This window comes from Talpa occidentalis, unplaced genomic scaffold, assembly GCF_014898055.3.
Source record: "Talpa occidentalis isolate TD23 unplaced genomic scaffold, MPIMG_talOcc4v2.1, whole genome shotgun sequence".
NCBI classification, from domain to species: domain Eukaryota; kingdom Metazoa; phylum Chordata; class Mammalia; order Eulipotyphla; family Talpidae; genus Talpa; species Talpa occidentalis.
The window spans coordinates 119,148,997-119,163,142 of NW_026555331.1; the positions used below are offsets into that span (position 1 = coordinate 119,148,997).

The window sequence follows — 14,146 nt, forward strand, 5'->3', positions numbered from 1 at the left end:
GGATCCTGTTATCAAGCATATAGATCCAAGTCTAGCACAGAACCTGGAACCCTAGACATTTATTAAATTGAACTGGAGAGTCCTCTTCACCAAGCCAAAGATGTCACCTGAACTTTTATCACACTTCTAAATCCTACAGGTGCTGTCACATTAAAATGGGCCAATCCCAGAAGAAGGGCCAGTGTCCTGATAACCATAGTACATGAGCTGTCTAACCTCCCTCCCACCCCAATGCTTTAGAATTGTTGAGCACCAAATATATTCACATTTTTAAATTCAGATTTCCATCTTCTCTTGAAAAATAGATGTAGCAACATCAGCTTGTCTTTTTCCATGAAAACTGGCTAGAGCTAAACGGTGGTTCCCTTTTAGAGAAAGCACAGCCACAGTTCCCGAAACTCCCTAATGCTTGTGTTACTCATCTCGTCTACTATGTTTGAGGCTCCATCCCAAAGAAATGGATTGGAAGATATCAAAAAGGTGAATATTTTTCAGCAAAGGAAACTTCAACCAGGGCCAGATCATGGTTTTATGGGCACTAAGAACTGAAAATATTATGAGATTATACACAAATATTAAAAAAGTTAAACTGGGCCTCCCCGGTGGCGCAGCGGTTGAGCACTGGGTTGCGAAGTTGCCCGCAGCCTCTGCAATGCCGGTTCAATCCCCGGCTGCTCCCTGGCCACCGGAGGAGGGTCCCACATGGTGCGCAGACCTCTCCTGCCACCTGCTGCTCCCCTCAGCAGTGTATCATCAGTCTGGCTCTTGTGAATTCTCTCACTCTCCCGTGCTTCTGACTGTACCCAGTGCTTGTATAAATAAATAAATAAATATTTTTTAAAAAAAAAGTTAAACTGCCAAATAAATATAAGGGAAAGCAACAGACTGCCAACTCTTCTTGTGATGCTTAATTCAATACAGACTTTGAAATAGAAAGATCTTACCTTTATGCTCATGCTTTGTCTGCTTTGGAGGTAAACCAGCATCACTTTGAGTAAATATACTCTGCCCTCGCAGATAGAAGGGATTGCATGAGAGTCCCAGAGAGAGAATAGTCTCACTGGCTCAGGAAGTGAGAGGTAGGGCTGAACTTTACCTGGCACAGAAACCACAGAATTATCACCAAGTGCAGCACATATTGCTCAAAATAAAGCTCAGGTGTGTGGATGCAGCCGCGCACACCACCCAGCTCAGGACAGCTTTCTGCCCAATCGCTACAGAGGTTGCCAGCTTCTCCACCTTCTGAATGCTGGCTGCTGGCTTTGTATTCCGAGCCCTTTCTCCCCTCCAGTGGGCAGACATCAAATATTTATGATAAGCCTCCTTAGATTACATGGGTTGCTGGTTATCCTTATTGTGTTTAGTTAGATTTATTCTGGTTTATTCCTTCATTTGAATGATTTAAGACAAACTCATGCTGCAAGGTACAATTTTGTCATTTAAGCCATTAAGTTGAAGCCTCCATCTCATCTCCCTGAAGCATGCAGAGCTAGAAAATAATGTTTTGAAGATCAGAATGTTGCACCTCAGAAAGACCATGTCGAGAAGTGAGTCTACTGTCAAGATCTCCATCGCCTTCCCTTCTTGCTTTCCTGCATTTTAAATCAAGAGATAATATACAAGCAAAACTCTCTAGCCTCATTGCTGATGAGATACAAAGGGGGAGGCGAGTGAGGTGACTTGGTTCTCAGCCACAGGAAGTCTCATAAGTTACATCAAACCAATTTCTGCCTCCATATATACGAAATGGTGTTGACATCTCAGGTTGCACATAAACACGACGACACAGCATTCAGCAAACATTGAACAGCAGGACTCCAGCTCACACAAAGCATATGGGCATTTTTCCTGCAAGAGGAAATACTTTTCACAGTTAAATAACAATAGAAATAGAAATAGAAAGAAATGAAAAATTGCCAGAAAGGAACAAAAATGGCATTTCCAGCTGTGAGCTTGCAAGAGATGGGAAGGTATCGAGAAGGAAAGATTTGGAAAACACTGCAGTGGAGAAAGGCCTATGTGGAGGAAAACTGTTCAAAGACAGACAGAGATAATGATAGACATGCTCCTTGGCACAGGAGTCTGGTGCAAACTTGTGGAGGATTTTCAGAAGGAAAAAGCCTGAAACTGCTTGCCACATTGTCAAGTTGTCCTGGGCTATAATTACTGTAGATCACATCTCCCAGGGTAGATAGTGCAAGAAAGAATTAAAGGCCGGCAAGGTGTTTTTGATTTTGTTTGTTTCTCACTTATCTTTGTTTTCTTTTCAGCATTGGTTGTTTCCCCCCACCCCCCGCCCCGGGCTGTTGAGATATCAGCCACTTCAATATGAATTAATGTTATTTTATATCAAATACTCTGTTTTGTCCCAGGTCTGCCCAGTCTGTAAGATAAAGTGAGGTTATGTTGTCTTGATTCTTTTGTTTTTTAAAGAAGGCTTTTGGGAAGATGAGGTTGTGGGTTGGTAATTCATGGGGTAGGGAGGTACCTGGTTTGCCATAAAGCTCTTCCTTCCAGACCTAAGTGATAGGGCAGGATAAATAACTCCTCCAATAACAGTGAAAAACAAAGAGTGAGCCTAAAGGGTCTCTCCAGAGGGAGGTGATGAGTGGGTCAAGGCCAGTGTTGCGCAGGATCAGCGAGAACCTAAGGAGAATGTGGTCTGCTGGGGCATGGGGCCCGGACCATGCAGGCGAGGAATGGTCTCTCATCAGACCTGAAAAGTGACCAGTGTCATCGATGGGTCAAGGAGCTCAGGCCAGGCCGCCCAAGGGAAAGCCCCTATAGTGAATTTGGAAAGTGACCAAGAGAGAACAGAGTCCTGCTACTCAAAGAATGATCTTCAAACCAGAAGCAGGCAACATCTCCCGGTTAAACATTCATAGTCTCAGTTTTTGCCTAGGCCTCCAGAATCAGATTCCGGGGGATGGGTCCAGAACTGTGTATTTTAACAAGTTCATTGAGTGATTCACATGCACCCAGAAGTTTGCAAACTACTGTCCTAAAGGGTCAGATATCCTGAGACATGTCCTTAAGAGGTTAAGTGAACATGAGAATATATATATATGGTGGAAAACCAATATGACTTATAGCAAGAAGGAATTATAGATTATTCAGTCCTGCAGTTAGGTTGGCAGACAGGAAATAGACTAATAGAATGTGTCAAGTGTAAGGAGTATATTTGAATTAAAGAGGGAAAAAAGATGTTGTGGAGTTTTTTCCTGAATAAAGAGACACATAAAGCTGTTTCTGTGTCAGCAGTGAAATATAATACACCAAAGTGCAAAATGTTCAAAGGCTAAAGAACAACAGCGGCCTAGAGCCGGGAGCAGTGGCAGTGGCCCTGGTCAGCCTCTTCACAGCCAAGACAGCAATTCCTGATGGATGGACTAAATGCAGCTGGTATAATAGCTTGTAGACAGACAGCTCCAAAGCTTCTCTAGGTCACACGCTCAGCTCAATTGTTTAACAACCATGCAAACCTTTTTTTGAAACAAAGTAGAGGATGATACAATTATATATTAATATGTGTATGTAATGAGTATGAAATAGTCAACTGAAGTATTCTATTGAATAGATGAGTCAACTGAAGTATTAACTGAATATACTATTTCAAAGTTAAGAGATTTGATAGAATAAATCAGCTTGAAGACTAAAGGCTCATGCTTTTTAAAAAAATCAGGTGAACTTCAGTCTTTGCTCAAATGTCAACTTCTCAATGAGGCCTGCACTAACTATATCTAACAGTACCCCAGTCACAGGCCTCACAACCCCCCCAACCACTGCCCCTTGCTCTGTGTTTCCCATAGTACTTGCCTGCTAGCCCACAACATGGTGTAGATATTTATTCTTGTCTGACTGCTGGAATGGAAGCTCTCTGTAGGGCGGGGATTTTTGTTTATTATTATTCACTGGTGGATTCTAACCACCTGAATGTTTCCTGGGATCAGTGAATATTTGCTGGATATATTAATTGCTTAGTGGAATGACTATTTCATGTCACTGCCATGCAACAGAAAATCAGATTTTTACTGTAATTTTCCTTTAATGGATGATATTTAACTAGTAGCACAGATGATAATTTGAAGAATATCTGTATATCTTTGCCATTTTCCTTAGCAAGAAAGGAATGGCAATTTTCCAGTGTGAAATTTTGTTTTTACTATTTTTGTAGTGGGCCCAATTGCAGCTGTGAGTTTCTCACTTGTAACCTATTTTTTGCTTCACTTTCATTGGTTATAATCAGAACTATAGCTTAAAGTTGATAATTAACCAGCCAAGATGTTCACAAGTCATTTTGTTTTCTATAACTAGCTATAATCTCTCCCATTATAGCATTACAAAAAATTTAAAGGTTGAAGCATTTTCTTTGCACTATCCCAGCTAAATGCAGCTTTTCATGGAGTAGTGGAGAAACAGAAACATTTCTTTTAACTGGCTTTTGCACAAACCACGTACTAAATCTTTGAAGTGCTCCTTAGTGGGGCAAGCCTTTTGAAGAATAGATTGGGACATCTTTAAAAAAAAAAAAAACCTCATAATTCAGATTGGCATGACAATAAGAGAAAATGGAGACTGTTTGAAGCATACCCAGCCTCGGGACGCTAGCAGATGAACATGGAGGGTTGCAGGGCAAGACATGCACTATAAGAAGGAAGACGTGAGGCCTCTCGTGGGTAGCAATAATGAATCACTCGTGAGAGCGTTACTATTCAACATGGTAGCAAATCTTTTCCCTACCCCACAGAAACAGGGTGAAAGCAGCTGTATTCAGGGGGATTTGCATTCTTGTGGGTAAAGAGAACTATTCGGTGGGCCAAGGTGGTGAAGTCCTCAGGGAAGAAAAAACCTTTCAGTTTGTATTTTGCGTATACTTGAGAAGTCTGAGACATTCAAGTGTGGTTGCCTCTGAGCAGTGTGACCAAGTATGAGGAAATCATATGGTAAATATGGCGAGTCTGAAGACATGCAAGCCTGCAGGTCACGGCAGAGCAACTCAGCAAATTCACTGTAATCTACAGATCTGGGACTTGACAAAAATGATTCTGCCTGAAGGAGACCAATCTACAAGAAAGGAATCGTTTTATAAAGATTTAAAATAAAACCCAGAATATAACCTCTGCAGTATTAGGCTAGTGGTAACCTCTGTCTTTAGATGCTGTGCAGCTATTTTCTTTCCTTTGAGAAAGAAAGAACCTTGCTAATGGACACTAAATTGAGTGTTTCTCTTGAGAAATGGGAAACTGTATGTCATGCCTTTCATCACCATCCCTGGTAGAGAGAATTCTAACAACACACACATTTCCCAGATGTGTACCTCCTCATTTCCTGGTATGGTAGCCACCTACACACCAGAAGCATTTGGGGTTCAGGCACAAGTGGGAGTACACTTTGTGCAAAGGACACCACTCTTTGCAAGTATTCAAAGGACTGTAACAGAAATCTAAAGATTTGACTAAGATGTTTTAAGTAAGTCAGCTAACAGAAAAAGCCAGCTTTGAGTTATGCTTTGTTTTGTTTTCCCCTGACCTCCAGCCTTTCAAAACAAACAAGAACAAAAACCTTTGCACTTTTGTCAGCATTTAATAATGTGCAACAGGCAGTTTCCCCCCGACATTTTTGAGTGTTCGTCATGTGTCATGAACAAAGTTAGATGCTTCACCTGCATTATTTCATTCAGTGATGTCAGCAGCTCCATAAAGTAGATCCCATTATCTTATTTCCCCATTTTACAGGTGAAGAAACTGGAGTTCACAGAGGTTAAGAAGCCATATTCAAGGCCACACAAATAGGGTCAGGATTCAGTTCCCAACTTATTTAAATTCAGAGCCCAAAAACAGTGGCCAATGAACATCAGATTGAGGTCAGACTATCCCTTAAGAGTTATGATGGATGAGCCAGGTAGCACATGTTCCTCCTGCTTCATGGCTGCCAGCATGGAGTTCAAAACATACCTTCCTCTAAAAGAAATTAGCAACCTGGAAGAGTTGCAAGAGCATCTCTCCTGCCTCTTTTTCATTTTTCAGGTTCATGCTCAGCCTTGAAACAAGGGATAGAATGTGGGAGTAAAATCTTTCACCACTTAACACACCTGCATCTAAAGAAAAAAGGTTTGAAATGTAAATGTTCTTCTCGCTGTTTCTTTAGATTCTGATTGGCGCGGTCATCGCCATGGGCTCCGCCGACAGGGACGGCCGCCTGCACCCGGGTGACGAACTCGTGTATGTGGACGGGATTCCCGTGGCTGGCAAGACCCACCGCTACGTCATCGACCTTATGCACCACGCGGCCCGGAACGGGCAGGTCAACCTCACTGTGAGAAGAAAGGTGCTATGTGGAGGTTTGTAGCTCCGTCAGTAGCAAGATTTAGGGGTCCGGTGGTTAAGATGCTTTTGTAAGACGTAATAAGGCCAGTTGAAACAAATTTTTTTTTATTTTTTTTTTTTTTTTTTTATAGAGGCATGCTTTATTTATTTGTTTGCTGGTTTGTTTTGTTTTTGTTTATACATGCACTGGGTACAGTCAGAAGCGCGGGAGGGTGAGAGAATTCACCAGAGCCAGAGCGGGGAGCAGAGCAGGCAGAAGGACCGAAGTACACTGCTGAGGGGAGCAGCGGGCGGCAGGAGAGGTCTGCACGCCATGTGGGACCCTCCTCCGGTGGCCGGGGAGCAGCCGGGGATCGAACCGGCGCCGCAGAGGCCGCGGGCAGCTTCGCAACCCAGAGCTCAACCGCTGCGCCACCGGGGAGGCCCCCGAAACAAATTTTTTTTTAAAGATTTGTTTTTATTTATTTATACATGCACTGGGTACAGTCAGAAGCGCGGGAGGGTGAGCGAATTCGCCAGAGCGGGGAGCAGAGCAGGCAGAAAGACCGAAGTACACTGCTGAGGGGAGCAGCAGGTGGCAGGAGAGGTCTGCGCGCCATGTGGGACCCTCCTCTGGTGGCCGGGGAGCAGCCGGGGATCGAACCAGCGCTGCAGAGTCTGCGGGCAGCCTCGCAACCCTGCGCCCAACTGCTGCGCCACCAGGGAGGCCCTGAAACAAAAATTTTAATCAGTTTTTATATGATCTGAAGGGAAAGACCTACCTAGATACTCCAAAGGTAACCATGATTTTAAAAGTGCAGATTCTCACCCCACTGCACAATTCCAAGCAGTCTGTCAGGCCTGTATTTTCAACATAGTCATTAAAATTTTCTAGCAATGCCTGGGCTAATTTAAAATAGGTATGTGCTTTGTTGTTTGTGCATACTGTTTGTAGGACCAGTGGAGTAGTGAAAAATATGACTTTTGAAAATTTTTGCCATTGTGTTTACAAACCAAAAACCACTGCATTTTGATACCATAATAAGGCAACTAAGATAGAAAAGTAACAATGAATGATAACAACGATAAAAGCTATTACCCTAATTTAGAGAAATACAGTTGCTCATCACTGAAAACACACAAGTCAGAACTGCAAACTTATAAAATAGATAAATTAGAAGCTGTTATTCCCCAGCTTCATAAAAGAATCCACCTAAAACATACTATTCAAAAGTTGGCCCTCATTCAATACATCTCCCTTCACCATCTCAACCCTCAAGAAAAGATTTGCAATTCTAAGGTATGTGTCTATCACAAACATCACACTGTGTTTTATAACCTGGCCCCTTCAATCATGTTGGGGATAAAGTCCCAAGTCACCTGTGCTTTGCCATGTGACTCACAGGAGGAGCAGCACCAGCAATGTTTTGCTGGCCTCTCTGTTCGGCCTCTTGTCTGCTCCTCATACTGAGTGATTGATGCTGGGATCTGGAGCAACCTTAGCTGTTGCATTGGGCAACCCCACACTGATAAAGAAACGGGAGCCATGGAGCAGTCTACATAATGCAGTATACTGCTTGAAAGCAAGATCCTGGCCGTTTTTATTGATAAACTAATCATACAGCATCAGCTACATGAGTTCTGAAGGGCAGTTCTAACCTAGTATAGGAATGCAGAACTGTAGGTAACCATAATGGTAGCCAAACAGGCTGCTTAAGTTTAGCAGACCCACACTTACCAATATGAGCCTTCTCGTGTGGCTGATGAGGAAGCTGAATCCAGAGATTCAATAGCTTGACCTGTAGTGAGTCGTGAAGATGCACAGACTTAACTCCCCAGGAAGGACTTGTTTCTTGATGCCACTTTTAGTCCACCTCCCCACACCAGCACCGCCATCCCCAGTGAACTAGAAGACTTTAGACCAACCTTTAACAAATGTCACTCCATAAATTAAGGAGTATTCCATGTGCTATAATGCATTTGAATTTTTTTAAAAATGGGCTACCAGCATAAGCAGCAAGGATAAGGTTATTAGTAGAACTAAAACTCTGTTTTCTACTTGACTCTCCTAGAAACTAGACTGAGAAGCAAGGACAGTCACTTAAAAGGGCAAGTCAGAAGAATTGTCAGCCCTCACCAATGTATGCTATAGATATATACATATACATGTATACATATATACATATAAACATATACATGTGTGTATGTATATATGTATATATGTGTAGTTTGCTACAGAGGTTTTGCTTAGAGATGCCTTTCATCTTCAGAAGCTCATGGCACTTGACCCAAAGAAGTAAAATACCTTGAATTATGCCTTATTCTTGGGCGAGACGCCAAGAAGAGGACAGTGTTTGCTTGGTTAACATTTAACTGTCACTCTTCCTGCAGAGTGATTTTCAATAAAAAGTTTGCCATGCTATATGTTCTGTAACCCAAAGATAAATTTAAAAGATACCTGATTTACAAGAAAATACCACACAAAGTGCAAAACCAATGCACCAACATAATTTCATGCTCCCCTTGCCACCAGCTGATTACTGCAAATTAAATTTTGTCCTAATCAACCCAAGCTATTGGAGTGTATGCCAAATGCTGCAGAAATGTATTCTTGCAATTTGTGGGTCATGTGACTTCTGTGAAGATGCTTTTTGCTGCTGTTCTTACCAACTTTCCTAAGTTAGGCTTTTGAGTGCATTTCAAGTATGTTTAATTTTTGAAAATGTTCTGCTGCGGATGGCTCATTCCCACCAGGAGAGTTTCCAAGTTAATTCAGCCCACTCTTCCTTGAAAGCTTCATCAGTGCTGAAAATGATTAAGTTCAGCAGAGGATACTTTGATAGTAAAGTCAACGCCTAGAAAAAGATGGAATAGATTTGTTTTAGGGCAGAGGAAGAGAGCTTGATAGCTGCCATTTCCCCAGCAGTGAGAAGGGACAGCTGCCACTGGATATGGCAGTGGAGATGTCTCTTCAAGGGTCATTGTCATTACTACACTTTCCTAAGCAATGACAGTGGGAGGTATTAACCTTCCTGATGAGGAGATGGTTCAAAGCTGAAGGAACGTGAGCAATGAGCTTGTGAAAAGACAGGAGATGAACAGAGAGGCATGTAGGTGCCACCTACATGCACCAGGGAGCAACGTTGCAGAGAAAGATCCAGGAAGAAGGAGGTCAAGACAGCATACCCTCCACCTTTTGCTTGCTCCACTTTCTACAAATACCTGGCCCACCTCACAAGGCATCGAGCTCTGGCTTCCTAGTTGATGCTCAAGAGGAAAACACTCCCCTGATGAGAGCTGCAGAAGGTTAATTACAGTGGGCAAAATTTAAAATAAACACAAATACCTGCCCCAAATAATGCAATATTTTAAAGTGTGTACACACAAACCACGGAAAGGCAAATTTTTCAATTAGGCAATAGAGAACCTCAAACTGAAAATTACAGGGTAAAGGCAGAAAACATCCAATAATGCATCCAATTTTATTTACTAGATAATTTTAGTACAGATCTTATACCTTCAACTAGTTTGGAGAGATATCTTGTTTGTGCCACCAGTCCCAATATTAGCTGTTTTTCCCAAGGGTAGTATAAGAGTGGCTTCAATTACTACGCTGAAAGTGTAAATATTTATATGTTTAGCAGTTCAGCTTTGAGCTATGCAACCTAATGGCACATTATTTTGAATAAATATTATTTATCTGAGAGAAGGGTGTCTCTGAGGAGTTTCCTAAAGTATAAATATAGAATGATGTGAGTTTTATGACTTAATCGAAATATGTTAAAATCAATCTCAATGCTATCAGCATCTTTCCTCTAACACCTACGGAAAGTTTAAGTCTTGGCTTAATGCCAATGAAGGGAAGGTTTTCTTGGTAGCTGGGTGAAAAATTTAGCCACTGTTGCGAGTTCTAATAGATTTCCTGGCATGCCTGTTACTATAATTTTTGTGAGTTCTAAACGCCTCCCCACTTGTTCTTTATCGATGAGCACATCAGCTACTTAAATACGTTGTCTGCCTTGAGGAATAAAATCTTGAGTATAAAACCAGGAGTATACGAAATCAATACCTCCAAGTAGGCCAGCCCTGAACATTCACAGGCCACAGCCTCTGGGGCTCCCCACTGCTCCACCAGCCACTGTGAAAGCCCCTGCACACATCATGTGGGCTCCAGCCTTCAGATCCAAACTCCATCCACAAACATAATTCATCATCTCGGCTGTGCTTCCAGATAAGAGGTGTGCATCTCGGTCCCATCATCATTCTGGGAGAGTCCTGAGAGCAGGCTGAGGTACTACCTGGAAGCAGACAAAATCTGTCCAGTTACAGAATCCAGGAGTCGTAGCACCCAGTGTGGTCTAGAAGGGAAATGTGGACTGGGCGAACAAGCTCCTGTTGGCGCTGTATACACCTCACTCAATGGGCAAATAAGTAAATCAAGAATTTGCAAGAGGTATTTGGGGAGTGGTGACAACTGTATTAGTGACAAACTAGTCAGGGGAATAACCACTGCCCAGGTCTAACGGATCATTACCAGATATTTCAAGAGAAACAAGAAATCCATATTCCTATAAAATCGGCCCATGTAAAAACATTGGCAATTTATTTTAACAAAGTTTATAGGCCATCAGGAATAATAAATTGATTGAATAATAAATTGATAATAATAAATAATAAATAATAAATTTATTATTGCAGGAATAATAAATTGATCTGTAGCCAGGAGTAGCCCCTGGCCAGTGTTTGGCTATTCTCCTTGAAAGCATCTTACCTGAATCTTTATCAGGGACTCCTGCCTTCACAAAAGAAGACCATCTCCTGCTCAACCCAGTAATGACTTCTAATATCATTGGTAGGGACAAGACAGAAGCTTAAGCTAATAAAAACTAATTATTTGACCTGAGTAGATACTGAGTGAATTCTCTACGCCACCCATCTGCATGTGAGCCATAAGGATGAGTCAGGAATCCTGAAAGTTAGGGGGTTTTTTAAGCTGCACGTGGTATTTAGTCACTTTATGACTTTTTAGTATTATTCTAAAGCAACACTTTTCATACCCAGGATGGGTTTTTGGAGAGAAGATATTTTCATTTGGATCTAGAGCCAACAGAGTGGAAAAATAATGTGGAGACAATTCTATCCCTCAAAGTCAATCATTGGAAGTCTTCCGAAGTCTAATTTTAAATGTGCTCATGTTATTAAAAATAAACTTTCTTGTAGTTTGAAAGAGAAGTCTAAAAGCAGCAGAAAAGTATCCTAATGTGTCTCACTCTTTCACTTACCCAGGGACCACTCACGGTGACTTTGCCAATGATTTTCTTTCTCCCTCTAGAACCTGTGGCACAGCCACTCCCAGTCATTTACTGCAAAGACATAATTTTTCTTTGTGGTGGCTTTACTGACAATCCCAGGTTCCAGCCCCTATATGACAACCAGAAAATGAAATCTCTCTTGTCACAGCCTATGACATTTAGTTATTGATTTGGCCCAATAACTCAGGGAGATTTTTGATTTAATGTTGCAGTATAATGATTGTTTTTCTTCTTCCTGACTACCTCTAATCTTTTTTTTTTCCAACTTGCACAAGGAGTGATAAAGGACACGTGCTTCATCAAGACAATAACAGTTTGTTTTTGGATGATGTTTTCTAATGAGAAATGTCCATTTTACAGATAGTTTTAAATTCTGGTAGAAAAGTGGGAAAGGCCTTGACACTGGCATTTTATTCCTTCATGACCTCAGTCTTGCAGATGAAAGACATCATTTGTTTTCTTTTATTAAAACTAACTGATTAAATCTTAAAGAAAAAGCAAATGGATCCAATGACAAGCAGCAGTCTGGGGCTTACTCACTTGGTAATTACAAACAAAAAAGGACTACATTTTGGTAAGGTCATTTTTTAATCTGAATGTAGGAATAAACACAGCTTCTTCTCCTTGAAGTATCACCATATCATATCTCTCTTGTAGTCTGTGTTCCTTCTCCCCGACTTTTTCATTTCAAAATGGGATTGCAGCTAATAAAGTAAAAGTCTTCATTGGCTTTTGCTAATTATTTTTAACTTGCCATATGAGACACCTTCCACAGTTCTAAATAGAAAACCACAGCTACAGATCCAAAAAGGAGTCATTAATTACTACTGTTTTCCATCTTATTATTCCTCTGTTCCATAAACATCTTTCGAGTACACTAATCAAATTATAAGTTGGAGATGAAACATTCCTATTTCTAATTACAGCATTCTAGGTGCCTGCTTCAGTTCCTTTAATCAGAATAATAAAACCTAGATATTAAATTAAAATGACAAAATTCTTTCTGGATGACAGACCAACTTTCATTTTAAAAGCTAGCTGCCCTTGACTGCCAACTTTCTATCATTTTCCCCGTAAATATGCTAGCTTTCTCAGGGAAGTGTTGGCTTGGCTTGGTTGATAATGTATGTTGTAATAATACAGAATGTAAACGAGCAAACTCCCAGCACCTCCCATAGAGATTCGAAATTCATCAGTCCTTAGCCTGATCTCACCTTTAGACTTGATCCTAGAATGAGCAAACTACTTTATAAAGTAGGTTGCCCATTTGCATGAAGTGAATTAATGCTCTACATCAACAGAATATCCCAAAATGAAGTAAAAAAAAGACTTTAGAAAATTAAGATAGTACACTTTACGTGGCCATTTCCTGGGTTGTCAGCCTCCCTTGCATTATTTCCCAAAGCTACATTTCTCCAAGTGTGGCCTTGAAACCAAATCCAGATTCCTGTGCCCAGTCTTCCCTAAGTTTACTGAAAAAGCTGGGTAGACCCTAAAGACCAGTATTAAGTAATTCTTACGCAACCAGAGTTTTGGGTTCTGCCCACTTGTTTGATCTCCTTAATTCAGTTATTCAGCAACTAAGATGTTTGATATCTAAAACTGAACATTGTCCTAAGGGTTTCTACACAAGAGGAAGATGCAAACAAGAAGCAGCAGAGATGAAGCTGATAAAGCATTTTAGCCTTTTTTGCTATCAAGGGTAGAACAGGGACCTTATCTTTTGGTGTGGGGGGTGCTGAGGCGGGGGGAATCCCACAGTTAACATATCTGGTGGGAATAGAAGCCCATCAACCAGTCTTGTGACAATGCCAATATCTAGAAGGGTGCCTCGGACTCAGGAGGCACTCATCAAGACCCTTGTAAAATAACTCAGTGTCTGTGGTGATGTGTTCCAGGGGAGCCCTGCCCAGAAAATGGGAGGAGTCCAGGCTCCGTATCAACCCACCACAGCTCTCCACGCAGTGACTACGCAACGTACAGCAACAGCAACCATGCTGCCCCCAGTAGCAATGCCTCGCCCCCCGAAGGCTTCGCCTCCCACAGCCTGCAGACCAGCGATGTGGTCATTCACCGCAAAGAGAATGAAGGCTTCGGCTTTGTCATCATCAGCTCACTGAACAGGCCCGAGTCCGGATCCACCATCAGTAAGTGACTATTTTACCTGCCTTGAAGAAAAGTCTTGTTTTTATCTGTTCTGGTAGTAGGGGCACTGGACAAGCAGATCAGAGAATTGTTGTATCATCCTGGAGAGCCTGACCATTGCGGGCTGTTGGCCCAAATAAGGCATCTTTAAGTTTTGGCTCAGGAAGAATGCCAGACCACACCTTGGAGTCCCCCCAACTCCCAGCCCCCATCAAAGCTCTTCTTTTGAAACTAGGGAGAAAATAAAACAGTGGTATGGGAGTGTTGGTGTAAGGAAAGGACAATGAGAAGGGAGAGCCGCACATTAAAAAGACATCAAACTCGTCGGGAGCCAGGACATAAAGGGCTTCCAAAGCCTGTGAGAAGGCTGGATCACAGCCATCC

The 14,146-nt window shown here is 41.8% G+C and overlaps 1 protein-coding gene across 1 annotated transcript in view; it reads left to right on the forward strand.

Moving 5' to 3' along the window:
* Positions 1–14,146, forward strand: part of MAGI2 (membrane associated guanylate kinase, WW and PDZ domain containing 2) — a 1,147,386-nt gene that overhangs the window by 1,025,294 nt on the left and 107,946 nt on the right. Inside the window, 2 exon segments of the mRNA XM_054692500.1 lie at positions 6,148–6,340; positions 13,516–13,764. Of these exon segments, the coding sequence (XP_054548475.1) occupies positions 6,148–6,340; positions 13,516–13,764 (442 nt within the window).